At 41.3% G+C, this 26,666-nt stretch overlaps 1 protein-coding gene across 2 annotated transcripts in view; it reads right to left on the bottom strand.

Annotated features, from left to right (window-relative positions):
• The window catches only part of map2k6 (mitogen-activated protein kinase kinase 6), a 39,664-nt gene extending 15,247 nt beyond the window's left edge, over positions 1-24,417 (bottom strand). The window contains exons 1-4 of one of the 2 annotated variants that reach the window (XM_036572007.1): positions 23,957-24,417; positions 3,617-3,680; positions 3,282-3,330; positions 1,330-1,443 (exon numbers count right to left, since the gene is read on the bottom strand). In XM_036572007.1, the coding sequence (XP_036427900.1) occupies positions 1,330-1,443; positions 3,282-3,330; positions 3,617-3,680; positions 23,957-24,113 (384 nt within the window). In that variant the 5' untranslated portion in view covers positions 24,114-24,417. Of the gene's footprint in view, positions 1-1,329; positions 1,444-3,281; positions 3,331-3,616; positions 3,681-4,122; positions 5,540-23,956 lie in introns of those variants that run through there. The other variant, XM_036572008.1, reaches the window with a different exon arrangement.
• Between the last annotated feature and the right edge of the window lie 2,249 nt (positions 24,418-26,666).

Below are 26,666 nucleotides of genomic sequence, written 5' to 3'. Positions count from 1 at the left end.
TGTGTGTGTGTGTGTGTGTGTGTGTAAAGTGCTGGCTGCATTAGGATCATTGTATCCAAGCACATCCACCCAGATTATCCAAACTTAGCCTGGATTTCCAGGTGATGGCATTTTCTGGAACTGTTACACCACCGAGCCTTTGGGGGCAGGAGTACTGCATACATGATCTTCCACTACATACATCCACTTTGCCTCACTTAGTAGAGGAGAAAATTTGCGGAGTCATTATGTAACGATGCTAACCAGGGGGTGCGGCTTACAAGACTTGTTGGAACCAGATTCCTCTCTTTATACGGTGAACTTAAATTGAGCTGGGACAATTAGCAGACAGAGTAAATTCTTCAAGACTCATTGCTTATTTAAAAGGGGGTGATTTGACCTTTGTTGTTTCCCCGCATCATAAAAGAACAAATGCTTGTCTCACAGACGATTTCGCTGTGGAGGAACCCCAGAAGACACCAGGGGTGAGAGATATGGAAAACATCAAGATTGTGTAAGACATTTTCACAGAATATGTATTACAGTATGAGGTTTGATAAGTTGGGATAGAAAAAAAACTAACCATCGAACAGAACCAAAGTAAAGACGATACCCACAATATGCTCAGAAAAGCATATCGCTGCTGTTGGAACAAAAGCTCGTATCTCTATTTTTGACATTTTGTTCTTTTATTTTTTATTTATTATTATTACTTTATTATTTTTTATTTTTTTTACACAATTTGAAAATACCACCTGACCTTTACAATGTTCCAACATTTCTTGACGAACAGACCAGCAGAAATGCTCCAAAAGTGCTTGGAAAATAATCTAGGTCCATTAACTTCCATTCAAAATTAAGAATGTTTTTTCTTTCTTCTGCAATGTTAACATTTTGGAGATACAAGGTTTTGTTCCGACAGCACTGATATTGTGACGTGACTTGTTTTATCAAGATAACAATTATTTTGAAGAAATAATGATTTCATTAGTTGGCTTATCAGAAAAATAGTTAATGGCTTATTCAATTAATTAAATATCTGAGTTGCAGCCCTAAACATTTAGTGAACCCAGATGTCTGCAGGCCCAGAGAGGCTTCAATTGAGAAGAGTATAAACTAAATAAGCTGTGTGATGTTACAGTTTAACCAGTGAACAGACAGCTGCAGTCTGACCCCCGTCTTCACTTTCATAACAGAAGTGCAAAGTGGCAAGAAACACATTTGCAAAAGAGTAGATGTGCTAAGGGTGATTTCCAGCAAACCACATAAGCCTCGAGTTCTTGAGAAAATTTCAGGCGTATAGTCTCACTCTGGGGAAATATGGTGCTAGACAAAAGCGGTGGCGCTAACCTTGACGGCCATGATCACACCGCTGGGCACATGCTTCATCTTGTCCACCACGCCATATGCCCCTCTGCCCAGCTCCTCAATCAGCTCCAGATCATCTGCCTTCACCTCAAAGTTCTACACATACACAGAGAAAAACCATTAGAGATACTCCAGGACATTCACTTATCATGACTCATTCATTGCAAGACTTACAGCACATTCACAAAACACAAAAAAGAAAAAGACAGCAGAATGAGAAATTTCTATTTGACAAGTCTGGTTAAAAAATGATTAACGAGGGGGCAAAAAAAGCCACTGTTACAACCGTGACTCCATGTTAGGTAATAAAAAGCACAAGCTCTTTCCTGCCTGCTGTTACCTGCTATGACTGGTTAACGCCAGAAAGGCTTTGAACCTCAAAGCCACAAAACAACGGCCTTCTGCAATCTAAGATCTTCTCAATCTCTGCAAAGCCGCCCCCCCCATAAAATCCAATCTGCCTCTATCTCACGATGACCATTAAAGCAACTTAAACTTCGGGTTAAACTGTCAAGACAAAAAGCCACCACCTTTGCCAATGGAAAATTCCACTTATTTGATGAGTTTAAAATAAATATTTTTACAGCCCAGGAGGCAGTAAAGCACATTCCAGTCTGCCTGCAATCAGAAGGATCCAATTGAGCTATAAAGTGCACTGGGCCGTTCTTTAGGGCTCAGGGGCGATTAATTGAGCCAAGCTTTTATATCCACTCAAAGAACCTTACATCACCACACACAATAACACAAAATATGAAACGCAGAGGGAGGTGGGCCAGTGTTTATGGAGCATTCTGGCACAAGAATGACGATCATGTTCTGTAACTTCGTCCATGGAGGCTAGGAGTGGGCGATACGGCAAAAATATAATATCACGATACTTTTCACAATACATGATGCGTATGACAATATTTAGTGTTTCTGAGGTTTGATGAGTTGGAACTGACAAAAAAAAAAAACTTGTAACCCTAAAAATACTGTTAGCATCTATGAGTGCAGTGATCTTCATTCAATATTTGCCAAATGAAGAGGACCACTTATGCTCTCTTTGAAGTGTAATATGAGGTTGGTCAGCGCTCTTTAAGTGCTGACGATATCTGATATGCTCAGAAAAGCGTATTGTGATGCATCGCTATACCGAAAAAGTATCGTCACATTGCCCAACCCTAATGGAGGCCTAGTCAGCACTAGTGAACACACACACTAGGGGGCAGTGAGCACACTTGCCCGGAGTGGTGGGCAGCCCTATCCGCAGCGCCCAGGGCACAGATGGGGGTTAGGGCCCTTGCTCAAGGGCACTTCAGTCATGTACTGTCAGCTCAGGGGATCGAACTGGCGACCTTCCGGCCACAGGGCTGGTACCCTAACCTCCAGCCCGTGACCGCCTCCTCATTTTCTCAGAAGAGGATGTATTAACTTATTTTCACTTGAACATCAACAAAATGTCATCATTTGACCAGCAGTGCCCAAACTTTTGCCTGTATGACCCTATTATGGGAAAGAATGGTAATCAAATTATATATAAAATTTCATGGTCAACGGATCAAGAATTGATGCAAAATGACTTGGAATAAGATGCTGTTCCTCTGACTTCCATTAAGAGTTGTTTTTTCAAGCTTTTTTTCTTCTCCTATAAAGTGACTTTTACACCTTTTTGACATTTTGTTCTGACGACAACAACAACATCTTTCATCAAATGCTATACAACTGGCAAACAGGAAACTCTCTTTTTGGTTTAGTGTTAGCAATAAAATTGTGAAGAGGAACGACTAAAGTGTAAAGGGCAACACAAAACGTTCGACCAAGAAGACATTTGAGAGAAAAAAAAAAAATATAGGAAACTACAGTAACACAAGACAATAACTAGTAGTTCACTTCTAAGACACGTTTTTTTTTGTTTTCTCCACTAAGTTAATTGAAAACTGGAGGAATCTTACCTTCTCTCCAATAGTAACGCAGGCTTTAGAGTCCAGGTCTCTTGGGGGTCTGCACGATAATGAAGAAATCATTTTTAGTCTCTACAGAGCTCTCACACAATCAATTAAAGACAGAGGACACAAGTCTTCCTTAATTACAGACATGATTCAAATGACACTGTAACCTAAAAAGCATGAGGATTCTGACTCTTCACATTATAACACCAGCAATTACAAAACGCAGTTAATTACTTTTGCGATACGGCACTTAAGGCCCAACGCAGACTTCAAAAGACGACTTAAATGGAAAGAAAATTTTAATTGAGATTTGAGAGAAGAAATGGGGATGTGCTTACGTAGCAGCAGGAGGGGGCTGCTCAAACGCCTCCTTAGAGAGCTTGAGCACCGGCTTCTTCTTACCTGCGAACAGGAGGAGAGAGGGAGTGAGGAAAAAAGAGGGGAAAAGAGGAGCAAGCCCAAAACACGTTTAGTGGGATGAACAGTGCCTCTGACAGTCAACAACAAAGAGCTACTTCCATTTAGGCATTTAGCCAGATAATATTATCACACTGGTTGGTCGAATTGAAACAAAAGTAGAAAAAAATGGTGGTAATAGTGAAAAAAGAGCACCGAGAGACAGAGAGAGGGTAATGAAGAGGCTGAGAGGAGGAAGACATCACTTTGGCATGAACAAAGCGGGGGAAAGAAAACACGCAGAGACAAAAAAAAAAAGACGACAAGATCAAAGGGTAACGGAATGGACTGCATCGTTCCAGAGCAGCCTCCGGAGACACCCTGCCCTTTCTGTCAGCTCTTCAGAGGAATCCCAGGTTTTGGAGCTGGAAGTCAGACGGACACTTACGGTCGGGCAGCGCACGCGGCTCCAGATCCTGGCTGAGCGAAAGCTGGGGAGCGAGAGAGCGAGAGCAGAGGGCGAGCGAAAGCGCACGAGCGAGTGAGCGAGCGTACAGCAGTGACACAGAGAGACGAGGCAACAGCCACCGTCGCATTCTCTCATTTGGAGCTTCTTGCGCCGGCGCCGCAGAGCACCACGGCAACGGGCAGGGTTCGGGGTGACTGACAGCAGGGCGAGCCAATCCAAACACCTGAGGGCAGGTATACACACACACACACGGCACTGCGCAGCTGCACGCCCAACTGCCTAACTCGACCCTTCCACTCCGCTGAACAGGAACAATAACAGCCTGCGCAGGTACAGCTTGTGCCAGAAAGGTGCGTTTAGGTGGTGCAGCAGATTTAAATCTGAGCTCATGAATACATTAGCATGCCAGCTAAATCATACCAGCTTTAAAAATCAACAGGCCAGCCTTTCCTCAGATTTACACAACTTTCCCTTTACCTCCAGTGTAGTCAATCACCAAGACATGCTTGGTGTCTGAAGTCTCCCTGTATTGTTTTAAACTGGAGCTATGAGGCTGATATAGCTCACTCCTAATGGAAGCTCCTAATTGAGCATACTGCAAACTGCATGCGCTTCTTTCAAACTGAGCTGTTTTTACACAAATTTCTAAAATAAATGACAAAAGTTTAGTTTAGAAGTGGAGCAGTGAGGCTAACGTTGCTAACAAACACTATAACTCAATAGCCACCCAAATAGGCCAAATCATTTCTGTAAAAAGTTCATCACCAAAACTTCTCTAAAGCCACATTCAGGTCATCACTGAGGTTGTGAAAACTCAGGACAAAGTATGACTTGCGATGAGCTGTGAAACTGAACAAAACCGTGGGCAGCCAGCTTAGATAACAGGGTTTACAAACTACCCCAAAAGCAGGAGTGCTGATCTAGAATCAGTATTTGTGACAATGAGAGCTAAAAATACAGAGGACTCTGATTTAAGATCAGTCCTGCTCTGCGATTAACAGCCCAGGCTTTGTCTGAAAGCTGCCCACAGTGGCAAAGCTGTCGTTTTTCATAGTTCGCTGTGCTCTAAACCACATCAGCATCTCTGTGTGACCTTAATGAACCCTGGATGTGGTTTGAGGGGGCTGAGAGAAGTTCTGGTGATGTACTTTTACAGAAACAATTTGGGTTATTTAAGCAACTTATGAGTTGTACTGTTTGTTAGCAACATTAGCCTCCTAGCTGCAGTTCTAACCTTAAGAAACAAAATTTATCTTTCACAATCACATGTTTATGTCACAACAAACAGAGTGTGAATTGGCTGCATTCTCATCCATCAGGCTGATTCAAAAACATACACTGATCAGGCATAACATTATGATCACCTCCTTGTTTCTACACTCATTGTCCATTTTATCAGCTCCACTTACTATATAGGTGCACTTTGTAGTTCTACAGTTACAGACTGTAGTCCATCTGTTTCTCTGCATACTTTGTTAGCCCCCTTTTACCCTGTTCTTCAGTGGTCAGGACCCCCATGGACCCTCACAGAGCAGGCACTATTTGGGTGGTGGATCATTCTCAGCACTGCAGTAACACTGATGTGGTGGTGGTGTGTTAGTGTGTGTTGTGCTGGTACGAGTGGATCAGACACAGCAGTGTTACTGGAGTTTTTAAACATTGTGTCCACTCACTGGCCACTCTATTAGACACTCCTACCTTGTCAGTCCACCTTGTAGATGTAAAGTCAGAGACGGTAGCTCATCTGCTGCTGCACAGTTTGTGTTGGTCATCCTCTAGTCCTTCATCAGTGGTCACAGGACGCTGCCCACAGGATGCTGTTGGCTGGATATTTTTGGTTGGTGGACTATTCTCAGTCCAGCAGTGATATTGAGAGGTTTAAAAACTACACCAGCGCTGCTGTGTCTGATCCACTCAGACCGGCACAACACACCACCACCACTGGTCCTGTGGGGGTCCTGACTACTAAAGAACAGTGTAAAAGGGGGCTAACAAAGTATGCAGAGAAACAGATGGACTACAGTCTGTAACTGTAGAACTACAAAGTGCACCTATATAGTAAGTGGAGCTGATAAAATGGACAATGAGCGTAGAAACAAGGGAATGGTCATAATGTTATGCCTGATCCGTGTGATGCCTGGGTCTTACTAAAACAACAGTTGTAACTTCTGGTGCTACAACACTTTTAGAGGGCAGCAGTGAGCAATGTGTTTTCATTTGAACTCTGTGTCTGTGATTGAAACATCAGCCAAATCCAAACATCGGTCCGATGCAAAGAATTTTTTTTTTTTTTTCAAAAAATTATCTGCAGATATCGATACGATTCCAATACTGTCATGCACCCCTACATTTTCCCCCAAAAAAAAATCAACTTAGGTTGTAAATTCTAACGGCTGACAATTACTATTGTAAAGAAATACATGTACTCCACTACTACATAAGTGATTGACACTTTCAAGTACTAGTACAGTACATCTGCTTTCGATACTTTTCAATACGAGCTAATTTAAAGAGACCTACTTATGGTTAGTGGAGTTTTACATACCAAAAACAAGCATGATTCACTTTTACACGGCCGTTGTCCAAACTCCCTAAACCACAAAAAAAAAAAAAACCTCCATTTTTGCCATTTTTGTTTTCTGCACAACTGAGCACAGCAGATCATCGCTGTTGAAAAAAATTATATAATAAAAAAAAAGGTATTACATTGTTGGAAAAATTCACGATGAATGCACCAGTAGAAATGTTAAGAATGTTTTTGCCCTCTTCATGAAGTTACCATTTTGGAAATACAGGTTTTTCTTTGGAGAGCAACAATATTTCAACAGGCTGTTTTTTGTTACTGTACCTTTAAGACTAACATGTAAATGAGCTCTGTTCTGTTTAGGGATGCACTGATACCGATACTCGTGAAATGTACACCGATACCAATATCTAATACCAACTGACACCATGTGACATAAGCCTAGTGTATACTGCCACGCTAACGAACCAACAACTGAACGAGGGTTTGCTCGCACAGAGAAGTGTTACTGACCCCGTTGTAGTTGGACTCAAGTCACTGGACACTTTAAACATTCCGCCTTGCTATTATATTCCCATTAGAAATACAACGTGCAATTTTAGACCGTTTCTGCTCAGTTTCTCAGCGTATTTGTGCAGCACTTGGTGTGTAATGTGCTGTTTTTATGACAGCTTTATGTGAAACTGTTCATAGACAGAGCTGTCTGAAGGGGCTCCATTCGTTATGGCATGAGCGTTGTCCTACAGTGAGTATATAATTTGTAGGCTTTGTTCGTACACGATGGTCTGTTCACACGCACAGCAAGATTTTTAAAAATCGCACAGCATGCGTCTAGCTGTAGAGGACATTCAACTACAGCTCAGCCAGCCAAACAAGACGTAAAGCTCGAAATGCGAGCATAAGTGCATACTTCAGCCTCGGATGTGATCCCTGCTGTCACTGTACTACAGAGACTGTTGAAAGAGGCAGATGAAGAGCATGAGAACAAAACTATAAAACATTCTTTACTTCCAGCTGTACAGAAGCGCTTTTCTGACATGCAACAAGACCCACTCTTCTCCACTTCAACGCTACTTCATTCTAAGTAGGTAATTCATTATGGTGTCTGACTCGATGTTGGCGAGTACTTAAAAACACGTACTGGTACTCTGAAAAAAAAAAATCATACTGACATATCACTAGCTCTGATTAGATGCTCTGTACCGTGCCTCATTCAAAAACAGTCCTGGCTGAAACACTTCATATGGTGTCAGCATGCATGGGCTGGATATATGTAAACGCATTGGTTTTCTTGACATCATAAAAACAATGAACATTTTGTAGCTTAGTTTCCCTACATGGACTGTATGGATGGGCCAAACCATCTCAAAATTTTAACCATGTTTACATACTAGAGGTCTGCGTGGGACCGTTTTTTCAGTCCCGCTCCCACCTGCTCCCGCAAGATTTCAGCCAGCTCCCTCAGAAAATCGGAATCATTTGTCCTGCTCCTGCCCACAACCGAAACATTTTTCCGCCATTTGCCGCCCGCGCAGTTCCGTCAAGACGATCCACTGACATCCAATATCTGACAATGTCTATTCATAAACACATTATTCTCTGCTGAAATAACACAGCAGTCATGGTCATCAGGCTCACTGTGAAGTAACAACTCGTTCTACTTTATTTAAGCTATTCATTAATTTACGAGATTTCTCTTTCAGCCCGCTCCCGCCTGCAGTGGGCGAGATTCCCACCCGCTCCCGCACGCAACACTGAAAATTAGTCGCACACTGCAAGATATTGTGGCGGGACCCACAGGGAGTGCAGACCTCCATTACATACCACATCGAACTCCTATCTGTAAAAGGGGGGAAGGGCAGTGTTCCCTTTAAGTGTATTGCATGTGGTTTAGAAACGTTTTGCAACTAAAGCGGTCTCAAGCACCATTTCAAAGGTCCACTGCATGTAAAGTCACTCTTGGCACTTAAGCACATTTAAATTCAGTTTAATTCATGTAACAAGTCATTCCGCAACTGATTCATAATAATCACACACATATTTTCCCCACGCTGTGTAAGCCTACTGAGTACTGCTGTTTTTACTGTTAGATTAAATCTGCTAACGCTTCATTTCACTGATATTTGGAAAAATGACTAATCACAATTATATTGTATTTAACAACAATTAACCTCTGCTGTATCTGCTCTCACTGCCAAGGACTCTAAAACTCTCAAGCACACAGGATACAGACATGCCTGCATAAAGAAAACGCAGGCACCACGTTGTCTTTATTCTAGTCATCTTAAGAGGCTTGGATCTATCATTTCACTGTGGAACTGGGAGGAGTGGAAATGTGATCTGTAATAGCACATCGAAGTTTGGCTGACAACACTAAAAACCTTCCTGTTTTACTTGTATTTCACATATTCCCCTCTAAGTACGAGCTATTGGCAAAAGAACTGCTAAAGGCAACGTTAGCTGAATCAGGCAAAAATGATACCGGAGAAGAATGAGTGTAGTTTCTAAGAACATTAGATGTGTGTCGGGATTCCAGTGTAACTGACTCTTATTTGACCTAAATAGCTGCTCTATTATGGGGAACGCCAGTGCCAGTTTAGTGATGCAGTGGATTCAGGTGGTACTATGTGCTGGAAAAACAGGCCACTACATTCGTATTACAAGCCTTATTAGGCCTGTCGCAATTATTACATAATCATCTGACTGCAATTACTTGAGCTGATCATGAATACACTGTACAAAAATATAAATGCAACACTGAAAAGATTTTACTGAAACCCGCAAAATGAAACAGTGTTCCCCACATTAGCATCATGACCACCATTGGCTTGTAGCAGCACATTCCTAGCAAAACATCTTTCTAATCTGCTTCAAAAGTGTTGCATTTTTATTTTTGTTCAGTACCCATTGTAGTAAGCCTTCACCATCATATGTTGACATCACAACAACATGTGAATTGGATGCATTTTGCCACCTGGGTTAAGGCAAAATATCCAAAAGCAGTAAACATATTTACGGGTCTTAAAACAACAAAAGTTCTCATTTCTGACTGGCGCTTTAACATTTTAGAGGCGACTGATGAGTAACAATCATTTATTTGAGCTTGAGCGACTTCTGTTATTAACTGGGAGCTACTAAGCTTTGGCAGTTGGAAGCAAAGCGGCTTATCGACCTACTTGTCCACATTAGATGTGTAATTTAATACAGTACGTATGTAAAAGTTTCATGATTCTGAAAGGCTTAAGTAGAGACGGAAGGATCCATCAGTTATGTATCGGTATCAGACACATTTTTAACCCAAATATGCAAATCAGCAATCGGCAGACGTTTCTCTAACTTGCCTGATGCTGAACAGTGACGTAAAACATGAGTCATATTTCGCCTGACGCGCCAGAATGCAACTGCTGCACCATTTAAGGTGGAACTAAATATTAAGAACAAGAAGCTGACAAATAGGAAGCCAACTTCAGCCTCATTATATCTATTTCACTTATGAAAAACATTTTTCCTGAAGTATATTACATATTCGGCTCCTATTATGCTATAAACTCTGCTGTAATTAATGCGGTTTCTTGTCAAAGCTTTGAGAATTTGTTTCTGTTAGTATGTTATCATCGGAGCACTAATCTTAGGTTAGCTGACACTACACTAGCTTCATGAATTGCGGCTTTAGGAGGGACCGAAAATAAAAATAAAATTACAAAAGCGACCATATGCCAGCCCTTTTAGCCTTTTCAGTACATTTAAAAAACCATCCAAGAAGCAGGAGGACTGTTTTGTCCCGTTAGCTGCGCCGGTTACATGGGCTCTGGTTATTTCAATGGCTACGCCAGCCTGAGACACCAGAACGCTGCATCACCTAAGGTGAAACAGAAAAATCTGAACAAGAAGCTGGCAAAAAAGAAGCCAACTTCAGCCTCATTATATCTATTTCACTAATGAAAAACATTTGTCCTGAAGTATATTACATATTCGGCTCCTATTATGCTGTAAACTGTGCTGTGTGAACAACCAGAGCTGTAATTAATGTGGTTTGTTGTCAAAGCTTTGAGAATTTGTTTGTTAGTACGTCAGCATCGGAGCGCTGATCTTAGCTTAGCTTACATAGCTTCATGCATTGCGGCTTTGTCAGGGGCTGAAAATAAAAAGACGCACAACTACAAAAAGTGATCGTATGTCAGCCCTTTTCGGCTTTTTTTTAGTACGTTTATAAGCCCATCCGTGAAGCAGGAGGACTGTTTTGTCCTGTTAGCTATAATACACAGGGAGCGTTGCAGTAAGAGCGCCGATTAGGGCTGTAACGATCATTAAACTGTAGATGGCGATTAACTCTAACATGCTGTAATAACTGCGATTTAGGATTTATCTTTTGTTCACTTCATGCAACTAATAAAGGCCTAAAGTGGCCAATCTGGCTTTCTAGATGTTTACTTCAATATCTAGTTACACAGAATCGTGTGTACAGACAATTAAAGCTACGTTTATATAAATGTAAGCAAAAAAAAAACTACATTCTGAAAGCACACATTTAGAATTAGCTACATAGCTAACAAATAAACACACATTACATATGCTGAAATTTAAACATGTTCGAGCACCAAGTTAGAAATTAGAAACCTTGTGTTAGTCTCAATAAACACATTTACTGCTTTCTTGTATTTATATTTATTTGTCTCAATCAATTAAATTCAGTGGCATAATAAGATGTGAAATCTAATGACCGTTAAATGACGTCAGTCGCCTTAAATAAATGCGTTCATCTCACATAACTACAATTAGGCGATTACGTAATAATTGTAACAAGCTCGTTTTACACTCTACCTGTACAGATTTAAATGGAATAAAACATCAGCATCATTTACTTAACTTATCAGGTTTAATGTCAACTCCTCACAACTTCACCGTCACCCAGCGAAAAGGTACGAGGTGTATCTTAATAAGTTATGATGTGACCAGACTAGTGGCGTCAGCCGAGGTGAAAACAGACACTAAGCATTTGTCTGTTTAGATTGGCTGCATTTCTAGGTATAAAGTTCATCTATTACGTCACCTGTCATGGATTTGTGACCTGGGACTAATATTATACAGTAAAAGTAGGAGACTAAGTAGTACATTATTCTGTGTTCTCTCTTTATTCATTTTTAATAAACCTTATAAATTAGAACATCAAATCTGACTGAAATGCCCATCCCTGATTTGGTCACGCCGTGCAGGAAGCGTAGGTGTAGAACACCACGTGGTGCGTTTTGTCCGGAGCAGTCACCTGCAGGAAGCAGACTGCTGTACTCCTGCCCCGTCATGCCCCCACTCCCTGCACCCACGGGCCCACCGCTGTCTCATTTCCACAACAGCTTTGTTGCCTGAAAGTCAGGAGTCAGGAGGCTCTCCTCCCACCTGCATTTACACACGCAACAATGGCGGCAGAAAACTGACACTCAACTACTCCGCCCCCGTCAAACCCACCCACACAAACACACACGACTCTCTTATGAATGACAGGACGGAGAGACGCTCTTCAGAGAGGGGGGGCGCTTCAGCGCTCAAAGCAGTTTCGGTTACAGTTTCACACCGGAGGTAAAAACGTGACTATTGTGAATAGAGGCAAAACTAGTTATCCACTCAAAACTACCGCAAAGTGAACGTTCCTGATCCGAACAATTACAACCTGTCACAGCCTGACGCCTCATAAGCTCCTGCAAACTGTCATCGCAGGAAAAAAAAAGTAGTTAATAAGTTTGCAGGCTTCAGTTCATTCTGAGAGCTGCAAATGGCTGAGAAACTATTACATAAGCACTAGAAAGGCCAGCTCAAGGCCTCCAAATATAACAACCAGTGCCATGCCATGTCAAACGCTTCTCAGCTGTCATGGGGGTAACCGAGTGTTCTGGCTAAGCAGTCATTTTTCCATTCTCTCCTCAGCAGAGTCTGGGGGAGAGAGAGGGGAGAGAGAGAGAGAGAGACTGGGCTGGAGCTGATGGGACAGGCAGTGGCACGCTCTACAGGCTAGAGGACAGCTTTCATCTGCACTCAGGCAGCCATGCAAATCACCAATTCTCACAAATCAGAGACGCTTACACATTAACAAAGACTGATAAGCATTCACGCTCTGCAACCTGGTGGAATCCCCAACTCCACCTAAACTTGACAAGCAGCTCAACATGAATGTACAGAAAGTAATCCATAGAGACTTAAAGGAAGTTCAGAAATAAATAAATAAATAAAATAAATTTACACAATTTTCCACTTACCCAAGTGTAGGCAATCAGACATGTTTGGTGTCTAATTTTTATTCCCTTTAGTTTAATGCTGGAGCTCTCAGGCTAACAAACACTAGAAGTCAGTAGTCACCCAAATCTTTTCTGTAAGTCCATCCCCCAAACTTGCTCAAATCACATCCAGCTCTTCATTAAGGTTGTGCAGACTAAATGCGGGCAATATTTTTATTGTTTTCACGATATCAGTAAAGAAAACTGACCAACTAAACATTTCCTTTAAAAAAAGAGCATAACTAGTCCTGTTTACTGAAATTAGTGCAGTGCTATTGAAGGGCACTGAAGGAAGGTACTGCCTGTTTGTTTTTCTTTGTTTTTTCTTCTGTTTTTAGCCGCAGTATGATAAAATATTGACTCAACTCATTTTTTTTTTTAAATACTGACTTAATATTTCATAAAGTGTAGCTCAAAATAATGACATTTTCGACACACTGTCAAAATAATGAGATATTAAAATTCAAGAAACTAAGTAATTATTTAAGGATTATTAATTCATTCTTACGAGACACCATGTCATTATTTCGACATAGTAAGTCATTATTTTGAGAAAACAAGACATTATTCGGACATAGTACGTCACTGTTACGAGATTTTGTCTTTTTCAATACAGTAAGCCAGTATTTTAAGTGAATAAGTAATTATTTTGAGAACACATTAATATCTTAAAATGGCTCCCACACAGTGCAGTATATGAAACACTGAATAAAAATCATTGCACTCATTGTTTTATAAGCAGTTTATAAATATGGCACTATTAGTGCATCATGTAGGTGGAAACCAGACAATAAACAAAGTATTGTGATTTGTATTGTGTATCGAAAAAAATGTATTGTGATATATTTGCTTTATATCGCCCACCCCTAGTGTAGACCTGTCAATGTGGATTAGGACACAGTACAACTTACTGTGAACTATAAAAATGAACCAAAGTTCATCGTAGCTAAATGCTACGGGCAGGCACTTAAGACAGCGTTGTTCCAAAAACTGTCCTTAGTGCACACGCACGTCACGCAGGCCTAAGCACACCAGATGTTTAAGCGATGCTGGGTTGCTGTGTTAAAATGTCTGCATTTCATTCATTTCACTGCATTTATAACTCAATATAAATAAATGTTAATTTCTCTTCAGTACAGGTGCATTTAGTCCTAATTTCTACATTTTATTAATGTTTATGTATCAGTGTTGGCAGCTAGGTTTGTGAAAAATATTGGACTTTAGCATCTGCCCACAAATCCCATATCGGTGCATCCCTAGTGTTTACAGAAAAGATTTGGGTGACTATTGGCGTCCAGTGTTTATTAGCTACGTTAGCCTCGTAGCTCCAGGGCTAAACTAAAGAAGCAAAATTTAGACACTAAACATGTCCTGGCTGCTCGACTATGTGGAAAATTGTGTTAATCTGATTTTTCACTCAATCATTCCTTTAAACACCCTCCCCACTTTAATATATGCAATTGCTTTTACATCCAAGAAAATAAACATAAATGCAATGATTACAAAGAGCCAGGCTGAGCAGTATCTTACAGTTGAGCTGCACAATTAACTGGTTTCTTCATGTAAAAGGAGCGCATTGCAATATTGCCATTATCTAACACCTACTCAGTACACCAAAAAACATGGCACACGCTCCTCTTTCAAAAGGAAGCTATGAACTGACTTTTTGGTTGAAAAGATAAGCTCTTTTCACAGCCAAAGAACTACCTCGGCTATTCACTGCACTTCTTTCAAGCACATTATGGAAAATATCACAGGCTGATCTTATAACCCTTACAGTACTTCAGTAAGCACTAACTACCCGTCTGCAGTCTGAAGGTCCACATTGTGTAGCCACACCTTACGTTAACTGTCGCGTCTAGGCTGCACAAGATGGCACACACACATCAAACCTGCCCTTAAAAGAGTACCTCACCAAAAAAAGCACTACTGCAAGCAGAGGTGGCCAGAAGCCAACAGGAATCGGTTAACACACCATTTAGATTAGCGCGAGCAGCACCAACTGATCCAAGCTGCGTCTCTTTCGCCATTAGCAATCTTAACATTGTTGGGGGAAGTACTCTTCGGAAAAACATGAAAACATTGTTCCCATGGAGGTAGATGGAAACATGGCCCTGCCTGCGCTCGGCCTGCTGCACCGGCAAGAACTAGAAAGGACATAACATGATCAATGGATTATATAACCGCACAGCGTTGGCAGGAAACAATGGCTAGTATGTATTGTCTGACCAGCACGGGAAGAAAACGAGATTGGCACTTCCTCCGAGACTCCAGAGAAAGATATTTTTGTCAGCCAGATCGGAGCGCTCTGATGCTTTCTTTCTTAGGAAGCTCAGGTAGTTCATTTTCCATAAGCCGGTTGTGTCAGAACACATTAAACCCACATTTGCGCTGAGCTCAGCAGTTCATGTTGCAATGAGAAGCACACAATGTGAAGCAGATGGTGCCAAGATACAGTAGGATGGACAGTCTTGGGAACGGCAGAGATTCAGCCGTACGTTGCTTTTACCGCCAAGCTGTATCTAATTCTATGGCTGATGTAGGAGAAAGTGACAGGTGAGACTTCAGCGAAATGACAAGCGACCTCACAGCGAGTTCCTGAACATTCACTTGCAATTTCTTCACATGCATTTGAATGGACGGTTGCCAGTTAATGTGTGTGGTTTTCAGAGAGTGTTTGGCTGGTGACTAGCACAGCCTCAGCGTGCCTGGAGTTCCTGCAGAAGAACTCACTGGGCAGCTTGCTGTCAACCTTCAAAACCCCTCTAACGCACTATGCCCGGAATTCCAATAATCCCAAGAGTTCTGCGGAATTCCAGGGACCCGTAGGAGGAAGGATGAATCACAGCGTGAGAGGAAAAGAGCGCGGAGCAAGGGAGCAAGAGGGAAAAAAGGGACAAAATGAAAATGCCATGAAAGTATGGACAACCAAGTTAAGCGAGAATGGACAGACAAGCAAACTAAAACAGTTCAGACCAAAAGAGAGGAGGAAAAAAAAAGAGGGAGAGAGAGAGAACAGGAGAGACACAGAGAGAGAGACAGACAGAGATGAAAATAACCTCTCTTGAGCCGCCGGCTGTTTGGCCCCCCTGACCGCTCTGGCAGTTTGTAAGACACTCTACACTTCCAAAGATGGCAGACCCTGCAGCTTAGAGCTGCTGGGGCTGCTGCTTTGGGAAGCATGTCATCACTGGCTCTTTCTCTGTCTGCTTCCTTTGCTCCGCACTAGCTAAAATGACAGACCTTGTGCAGGACTCTGGTCTCCACACCAGAAGCCTCTAGCATTAGCTTACAGACTGTAACCCACCACACACTCCCTGCCAATAACAGAGCTCTTCCCAAGAACAAGTGCTTGTACTTTAGAAGTCTGAACAGGAAACGTGGGCAGGGAAGGTTACACATGTTGGAGAAGTTACTGTTATACAGCTGTGTTAGCTTTGGGGCTATTTTATAAGAAAAAGCTCTTAGCTTAAAAAAAAAAGTGTTAGCTTGGAGTCTATATTAACTAAAACTGTTTTAGTTTATATCTTAACTAAAACTGTGTTAGCTTGGGGGCTAACATGTAAAAGGCCTTCTCAGCTAAAAACAAAGATAGATTAGGGTTTAATAAGCAAGCTAGCTCTAAAAACTGTTAGCTTGGGGGTCTCATGTAAACATATTTATTAGCTAGCTTCAAAAACTGTTAGCTTACAGTCTAATATGTAAGAAACGTTGATAGCTGGCTTTAAAACTGTTAGCTTGGTGTTGGAGCCAACCTGGTTCTCAGCCAAAGCAAACAGTGTTAGATTAAGGTCTAGTTATTAGCTAGACTGGTCTAAAAAGTTCTTAGCTACAAGTGTTTGCTTGCTGGATATGGGAAAAAATTTATAAATAAAAATAGCATTGTTTTTAAATAAACAGCCCCAGCCAATGTTAGCCTGGGGGCTAACATGCAAAAGAACTTCTCAGCTAAAAAATGTTCAGGTTTAATATGAAAGAACGGTCATTAGCTAGCTTTAAAACTGTTAGCTTACAGTCTAATATGTAAGACAGGTTATTAGCTGGCTTTAAAACTGTTAGCTTACAGTCTAATATGTAAGAAAGGTTATTAGCTAGTTTTAAAACTGTTAGCTGACAGTCTAATATGCAAGACAGGTTATTAGCTAGCTTTAAAACTGTTAGCTTGGTGTCTTAGTTATTAGCTAGCTAATTGGGGTCTATTCTAGCTAATTGGGGTCTATAAGTTCAAGAAAGATTTTTTTTTTCTTTTTTAAGTGTTAGACTTGGGGCTAATATGCAAGAAATATTCTTAGCTAAAACCTTTATGAGTTTATTGCCATCTTTAGTGACTGCAGGCTGTGCCAGAGATTTCCAACTGATTCTATTTGGCAGAAAACCTAGCAAGGCTGCTTTTGAGGTTAGCTTGGGGGCTAACATGTAAAAGAACAAAACTGTTAGCTTAGAGGCTAATCTTAGAAAAGTTATTAGCTAGCTTAAACTGTTAGCTTGGCGCCTAATATGTAAGTTACTGACTAGCTAACTGGGGTCTATAATGTAAGAAAAGTTCAATAAAGTTTTGAGAGATTTGAGATTTGGGGCTAATATGCAAGAAACATTCTTAGCTAAAAACTTATTGGCATGTTCAGCGACTGCAGGCTGGGCCAGAGATTCACAACTGATTCTATCTGGCAGAAGACTTAGCAAGGCTGCTCTTAAGTTCAGATTAGAGGCCAATATCTATGAAGAGTTATTAGCTATCTTGGAGGCTAACAGAAAGGTCCTCAGCTAAAACAAAGCAGTGTTAGCTTGAGGTCTAGTTATTAAGTAGACTAGGGTCTAATATGTTAAAAAAAAATAAATAAATAAATAAATTTAAAAAAAAATAAAAAATAAAAATAAAAAGTTCTTAGCTACAAAAAACAGTGTTAGCTTGCTGGCTATGGAAAAAGTTTAAAAAATAAAAATAGCATTAGTTTGTGCTGTTTATTTAAAAACAGTGTTAGCCTGGGGGCTAACACGCAAAAGAACTTCTCAGCTAAAAAATGTTAGCTTGGGGTCTAATTTGCCAAATCATTAGATAACCTGGGGTCTAATATGTCAGTTCTTATCTTAAGTTAAAAATAAAAATAAAGTGTGAGAATAATATTCCAGATTCTTAGCTAAAAACAGCTTTACTGGCATGTTCAGTGACTGCAGGATGCGCCAGAGATTCCCAATTGACTCTCTTTGGCAGAAGACCTAGCAAGGCTGTGCAGGGGTGTTGTGGAAAAAAGGAATCATTTCAGATCAGATGTCAACCTGTTGACACCCAATCTCTGCCTACATTTCTCCTACGAGCGGCTGCCGCTGCGCTAAGTGGTCCGTGTGACGTGCAATTTTTTTTATTCAGTCGTTAGCATAAACGCTTGGGAGACTAACCATTATGAAAACTCAACAGGTGTGTTAACAGCAAACAGCTAGGCGTGTTAAACTCTTTCACTTAATCCTCATCAGACATTCACCCTTGCTCCAGTCGTTTCTCACGAAGCATGCTAGGCATTTCATCTTGTAGCTAGCAGGATCAGTGGGGGAAAAAAAAATAAGAAAAGGCCAAAAAAACACAAATTTACCAAAGTACAAATGAGCCACTAAGTACCTTGAGTAGCTCACTGGACTCTGAAGTTCTCTTCACGTCAAATACCACCTTTATTATGCGCTGCCTTAATTATGCAGGTGCCAATTTAGAGAAACTCAACTGTGCCGGGAGGGGAATGAGCAGAACGAGACGCTGCTCCCTAAAACCAATACGAATTGGCAGCCTTATTTGCATGCAGGAGATTATTTCCTGCATGTGCAAGAGCTTTAGCGAACCGTGCATTTGGGCCAAGTAAGAGCGCTACTTTAATATCAAACATATTTCAGCATTGCTTGATGATGACGTGAGGCTATTTATTACCTCCAGCAGAGCTGACGAGATGGTGGTGGTGCTGCACAGTGCATTCCTCTGCTCGCTCGAAAATATAGCATGGCCTGTTTTAATAGCATTACAAGCAGGCCCTTGTGGTACTGCAACAACATGACTGATTAGCCTATATGCACATCTTGTAAGTGCAATCGTAAAGAGACACCTCAGTGGAGTTCTGGAGGGGGGGGTTGCGCAGTCAATTATTCAGAAGTCTGCAATAAGACGGATCGATGTCAGAATGTGCAGCTTGCGCAACCCTGCATAGCTCATATCCTTCAGAGCAAAGAGAGAGAGAGAATGAAAGAGAAAGAAAGGGGGAGTTAGAGAGAGCGTTCTGCCCCCTCTAGGCAGGGCCTCTCTGTCTGAGAGCCTGCAGAGCGGACAGGCTAATCACTCCTGAGCGATTCAACACCAGGGAGACACTATTTATGCTTGTCTTATTTTCAGCATGTCACCTTCTTTCAGTGCACTCACACATGCAATGCAAGGGTCTCATCGAAACGCATGCAGCTGCGGAGTTCCAGTCAAATCTAACACAGATCACACGTGAAAACAGATTTGCATGCAAGCACTGGGTGCAGATTCCCAACCCGGATTTGATTTTGCAGGCTGTGATGGACGAGACTGGGGGTGCAGTCAAAAAGGTAGGCGGCCCGGCGGGTCGTCTGCACAATGCAGAAAACGACCGGATTGTTCCCTCGTGCAGAAAAAAAAAGGCAACGTGGCTGGACGGCCACCAACAATCAGCCTGTCGAAACAGCGGATTTAGTATCTGTGCCGCTGAAACTCGCGGGGGCCATTTGCATGACAAATGTGACAATTGTGCGGCGTGGAAGCCTCCCCGCGTAGCTTTAGGCCCGGCTGCAGGGGCGAGGCATGGCCGGGACACTGAGCCACTGTGCATCACTGGGGCCACAGCACGGCACACAATGGTAGCCAGAGAAGCAACATTGTAATAGCGTGTTAAAGCAGTGGCCAACAGGCACGGCGAGCAGTGGCCAACAGGCACGAGACACAAGTCTACTGATACAGTGTGGGACGGCTTATAAAGCCGTTCTGCAGAAAAACAGCAGTAAAAAAATGTGCTCTAATTAAATCTCTGCCTGTTGCAAATAATCTATCCAGTTTTTGGGCTTCTAGAAAGTTGACGGAGATGTTCTGACCCCTGTTGCTTTAGGCCTGCTTTTTGCATTTCTCATTGTGAACTGCTAATTAAAAAAAATTCTTTTCCGTTTAGTTCGCTCGGCATGTTCATCTCAAAGCTGATCTCAACTCCCAACTTGTTATTGATCAACCTGCATGAAATCAAGCTCCAAAAACATCTTGGCTACAATTTTTATATAGCCAAGCTGCTACTCCTCTCAAGCTATGTGCATATGGACAAGATTCAGAACGCAGTACGCCAAGAAAACCAGAGACCTTATTTTACTTTATTTTTTATTTAGATGCATCTTTTCAGTGCCATCTTGTTGAAACTGGCATCAACTATAGCAGCCCAAAATGGAGTTTGCATATTAGAGAAGCAAAAGCATGTGTGTGCAAAAGGAGGGAGATTCAACCAGTGTAGTTCTGTGCAAAAACAGTAATCACCAACAAGTACCTTGACAAGACCACTAGGCAGCTACCTTAGACTGTATTTAATAGGACAAACATGGCCTCTTAATCACCTTCAGCAGACTGAACAATGGCAAAAAAACATGATAAACTCACTCGGGGGGGCTGATTCACTCCTCATCCTCATCATTAATCTCCCTCATGGGAATCCCTTGCAGCACCACAATCCAGAGGATGATTTTATTTTTGTCACTTCCTGCCACTCGATACACATTTAGAGTCCAACTCTAAACACCAAATATTACATAGACGCAACGTCACTCTGCGCACCACTCAGATTAAACAAAAGGGTCGTGAAATGGGCAAGTTTTTAAAATATTCAATAGGATTTATGCACAAAATTAATGACTGAAGCAAAACAGGTGCAGAGTTCTATTTAAAAACTGCAAGAACGAGTGATCGGATTGTTACCGCAAGAGTTTCACTAGTACGGTCAAGATTGTTGACAAACTTTAGAAACTTTTGCTCAAATACAAAAACTGTATACTGTCAAAATGGGACAAAATACACTGAAGTGGATTTTAACAGACTTCACGGCGGCACCCACGTTTTTTGCATACATGGGGAACATTAACATACAATGCATTATAGCTAAATTTGCAAGAGAAACTCAGCAAGTGCAAAGAGTCAAGAGTCATCAACATAAATGTCTATTCAGCAGAGGAAAACTAGATGAGCATGTAAGTCATGCCGATTGGAAGGCTAAGGCAAACTAACATGCTGGCCAACTAGGCTAAAAACACACTGTGTGCTTAAGACTCTTTAATTAAAGTCATTGATTAAAAATCTATATCATCGCTGTTGTGCAAAAACCTTGCATCTTCATTTTCGTCTTTTCTTACTTTTTTGCATAATTTGAAAACTCCAGTTACACTCTGAATTGTGTTAAAATTTCAAGATGACCAAATCAACGGAAAAGCTCCAAAATTGGTGCAGCAGGTCCAAAATTGTTCCATTAACAAATATTCAAAGGTAAGAATGTTTTTTTTCCTTCTCCTATAAAGTTACCACTTTGGATGCATTCTTCTTTTTCTCCAAAAGCGACAAAATATAACAATAAAAAATATATCTTAAAAAAATAAATCTTCGTAAATAAAATAAATGCTGTAACTTTGAGTACCATCTGATACCTTTTTCCTTTAGGAAATGCTACATTTTAAAAAACACGCATTTAAATCAAAGCACCTCACTTAAGACGAGCCTCTGAAAGGTCATCATGCTCAAACTACTCTACTGCCCCATAAGACATAGACAAAAACATGATGTGACACAATGTTCCAGCTCTTGTAGGCCTAGATGTGTCACAGGATTAATTCCTTTCTTCCCCTCCGATATCCAGTCCGGCATTTTCCTAGTACCAGAGTAGCGTCAGCTCTAATAATAATAGTAGTAAGAATAATAATAATAATAATAATAATAGAAACCTAACCACTATCTGCAACTTTAAGGCCTCGGCAAGCTGCTTCCTCTTTCACCTACGCTGAAAGTCCCGTAAGTCCAGGTAAACTGTGCAGTCACTCATGCTGCCTTCATAAGCTGTCAGAATGATCACAGACAGGATTTTCCGACTGGGGGAATTCACTCAAACTGTCTTGCTGGAAAGACGAGTGTTACCAAAGTTTCTGAGACGTGACATTTCGTCCCAGCATGCACAGCACTGTGACTGTATTCAGTAACCTCTTTATCAACTGACACGTGAGTCACCATGCAGTCTCCCTCATACCACGAAGACCTAAATCCACTTTAATGCGCTATTTCTGACAATGAATGAACAGCCCGAATCCATCACGATGACACAGCGACTGGGAAAACTGAAACTTATGAGAAAAGCCACACAGACTTCCCCTTTCCATAAAGCATTTCCTGGACACTCCCACACTCTCCCTGCACAGGTAGAGGAGCAGGCTTGCGTGCATGCTGGCCCTTATTACAAACCTTAGATCACGGAGCCAGGTGTGTCCCAGTTACGCAACACCACCACCACCACCACCACCACCACCACCACTCCCTTTCTAACATGAAACAAAACCTGAGCTCCACTAATTCTTGCAAAACTGCTCATCACTGAGCTCGGCCCTGGGCATCTCCGCTCTCCGACACTCTCCGTGCCGACTAAGGCTGCGGCGGTCGGTCCCCGAGCAGCCCCGAGGCTGCAGGACCTGCCACACCAGCTGTTTGTTATATGGCATGGTTTAAGCTGCAAAAGAAGCAGCCTGGTCTACTTCCATTAGGCCCAAAGGTGCATGCTTGTGCACCGTCTAGCAGTTCTGTAGAGAAAGCAGGGAAAACTCCCTGCAGTGCAGCTGGGCAAAAGTGCAACAAAAGGCCTTGTTGAACAGCTCGCTTGGCCTGTAGGTGACAATCAAGTTGCAGGAATCTTGCACAAGAAGCAACAGAGGAATCTGCAGCTGGGTGGCAGCTCCGGGCCAGGATTTGGGAGGTCCCAGCTCGAGAACATTTGCTTGGTTTCCTCGAAATGATGGGAGCAATGCACGTTCGCAACAAAAACTATATTTAGCCGTGTTCCTTTTTGCAGCGTGTGGCTACCTATTGCATGGGCCTGCTTGCTGCTGGGACAAAGCTCAGGACGGGGCGCCCCAATCATTTTCCATTACGTGCATGGTCGGGCGCAAACGAAACAAAAAAAAAACTTCAGTGCAATTTTTCCACCACCCTTTAGTTAGCTCACTCCGACATGCCATGCAACCAAGGCTCAGGTCTCTTCCTCTCCCAGCACAGTGGGCACTGACAAAGCTCGATGTTTACTGCATGCATTTTCCATGCAACGAGGTGCAAAGTAACCCCGATGCATTGGATTCTGCAGGACACGATTGCATGCAAAATTTCATTTCATAACAGTCGACTTTAGGGGGGATATTATGCATTAACTCGGGCGCGGGGCGACGTTGCCGTTGCACAACCCCCTTGCATTGCAATGCATTGCGATCCACTGCTAAGCTAGCTGCTTAGTTACGAGGCTGAAGTTGGCTTCTTATTCGAATTACCCCGTTCCACCTTAAATGGTGCAGCAGTAACATTCTGGCGCCTCAGGCGCCAGAATGATACTGCTGCACCATTTAAGGTGGAACGGGGTAATTCGTATAAGAAGCCAACTTCAGCCTCGTTACTCAGTTCCTGAACAAAGGCACCGTAATCGATCGTGCACGACTGCAAATAAGCGTCGATTGCACGGACACAAAAAAAAACCGAGGAGAAAGCCGAGGTCGCAGGAACACGGTAGCTCTTTAAAACAGGAAATGCAATGCAATGCAAAGCCCCCCTCCTCCTTCTCCTCCTCCTCCTCCTCCCTCCCTTCTACTCCACTCCACCTTTTTTCCTTTCCAAACCATCCAAGTTTTAGAGTTGCATTAGCACGCAAAGCCGAAAAATAAGAGGCTGCGGCGGTGCACGCTGCAAGAAAAGCGTGCAAAGATCAAACGCAGCGCGAGCGCCGTGCAATGCACACGCACGGCGAGCTGTACTCACCTCCTCTGGACACGGACATTTCCCCTTTGCTCTGCTGCGGGGGAGGGGAGGCGCGAAAGACTTTGCCTTGGTTCTCGCTCCCTCCCTCCATTCCTCCCCCTGGCCGCGAGAAAGCGCTCGCCCTTGCAAACAGAGGTGCACGAGCCGCGATCTGCATGCAATCTCGGTGTCGGTGCTGTGTCGGTGCTGCTCGCTGCTGGTGCTGGTGCTGTGTGTATTCCTGTGTATGTGTGTGTTTGGGGGGGGTGAAGGTGCGCGCCGCCGCCTGCACGCAGCGCACAACGCCGTGTCTCTCTTTTAGTTTTTTGGTTGTTTTTTTTTGCACGAAAAGCCCCCCCTCCGCGTTAAGTTTCGCGCAGAGAAAAGTCGGCGGCGCTCGGCATGATGGACAGACAGAGAGAGATAGAGAAAGAGAAAGAGAGACACAGATACAGAGAGAGAACACGCTCTTCCTGCCACAAAAAAAAAGCTCGCGCAAAGGTTCATGGGAGTTGTAGTGCACCGGGTTTCCTTTTTGGGCGGCGAAGGGAAGGGAAGGAGGAGGCCACGCCTACTGTGCCACTTCTGTTCACTTTATTTGAATGTTTGTTTATTTATTCATGTTTATTTATTTTAAAAAATCAATGAAGAAGTTAAAAAAATTGGAAAAGTTTATTGTAACGTTCAAAAAACAAAAAAAATATAGGAAGTATTTTAATACGTGTATATATATAAAACAAAGAAAACAAAAACAAGCACATTAACATAATGAAACACAATGTATTTTTATTAGGTAAATAGGTGAAAAGAATCAGTATTAGGAAGGATTTTAATATGTACTAATACACACATACTTATATATACACACGCACACATACACACACAAACACACACATATATATACATATATATATATATATATGTATATATATATATGCATATCGCTGTTGTCTGAACAAAACCTCATGTCTCCAAAATAGTAACTTTACAGGAGAAGGAAGAAACCTACCGTACTTTTAACGGAAGTCAGTGGAATCAGAATTTCTTTTGGTCTGTTTTTCGTGAAATTTACACACACTATAAAGGCCAACAAATTCAAATTATGTCAAAAACTGAAAAAATGATAAATATGGAGATACGAGGTATATATATACATTTACATATTCAAAAATTTGGAATCACTGTTTTCAATAACATAAAATAATTATATTAAGATAAACATTTTATGTAAATTTCTTGGAAGAAGGAAAGTGAAAGATGATTCTGTAATGACTCATAAAACTGTAGAACATCAAGAATGAAACTATTTAAAGTAACATCCAGAATGTCTCATATTTGAAATTTGATAATCGAAATCTTGAGGTGGATTATTTATCAAGGAATTACAGTAAACATAGTATTTTATTTTTCATATAATATGTTTTTGTTGTTCCCAGGAAAACATAAAAATATTAAATAAAACATAAAAATATCTTTTGATGTCTAACTTATAATGATTCATTCTCCACAGTATAATTTACTATTAAATACATTTACAACAATTAATAATGGCAAGTGATTCCAAACTTTTGAATTATTGTGTACAGTACTGTGCAAAAGTCAAAGAACACCTTTTTATTTAATTTCCTCTCAAAACAACAAAAAAGTGTTAAAAGTTATCATTTTTCTAGACTTCTAGATAAAAAGTCAAAATTTTCACCCTTTTGCCCACTGTTTGCTTTTCTCAGCAGTTTGCTTTTCTCAGCAGTGGGCTTGGGGTTGTTATCTTGCTGTAGAATGAATTTCTTCCCAATCAAATGTTTTCTAGAGGGTACAACATGAGGTATTAAAATCAAATTATACTTATGAGAATTAATGATGCCTTCAAAAAAAGAATAATAATAAAAAAGCAGCAACTCCAGAATTTATTCACTCCTGATCCTCCACCATGCTTGATGGTTAAAGAATAGAGTTAAATACCTGAAAATTGAATAAATGAAAAAAGGTGGTGTCTGACTTTATATATATGTATGTATATATATATACATATGTATATATATATATATATATATATATATATATATATATATATATATACTCATACAGCAGGTAAGTTATTAAGTTATAATCAACAAAACACATTAACATCATTACTCACAATAGTTAAAATAAATGGAAAAATGTTGTGAATACAAGAATTATTACAAGGAATTAGGAGCCATTCTCAGAGCAATGAGGCTACTGCAAATGCAAAATACCTACAAATTAAAGTTTAGGTGACTTTTTTAAAGCACACTTACTGTAATGTTTGCATGAGATTACAAACTTGAAAGTGGTCTGATATAGTGTCATATTTACAGCAGCACCTTTTCACATTACACAAAGAAACAATGTTCATTGTTCCTGTGTCGCTCTGAAAAGTCTGGAAGCAGTGCAGTGAGGAGTAAATGATAGTTCTGAAGTGGGAGATGTATTGTCTGGTTGCTGTACATGTAACTAGCAGTGCATGAGGCTGTACTCTTTCTCTAAGGCTGTGATATGGGTGCGCTCTGTCGCAGGCTATAGGCATAAAGTCCATTTCAATGCAGTAAGACAGTATCTACCTTAATTAGGAAACCAAATGCAAAGTCAGAAGACACGATTTTCCTAGAATCCTACATATCAGTTTTATTCAGTCAGACAGATGGTTGTCGCTGAGTCTATGTTGTCTGATCTTTTGAGAAATTCATAAATTCATTCAAGCAATTTCATA

The sequence above is a fragment of the Colossoma macropomum genome, unplaced genomic scaffold (genome assembly GCF_904425465.1).
Source record: "Colossoma macropomum unplaced genomic scaffold, Colossoma_macropomum, whole genome shotgun sequence".
Lineage (NCBI taxonomy): Eukaryota > Metazoa > Chordata > Actinopteri > Characiformes > Serrasalmidae > Colossoma > Colossoma macropomum.
This window is presented reverse-complemented; position numbering and strand designations above follow the sequence as displayed.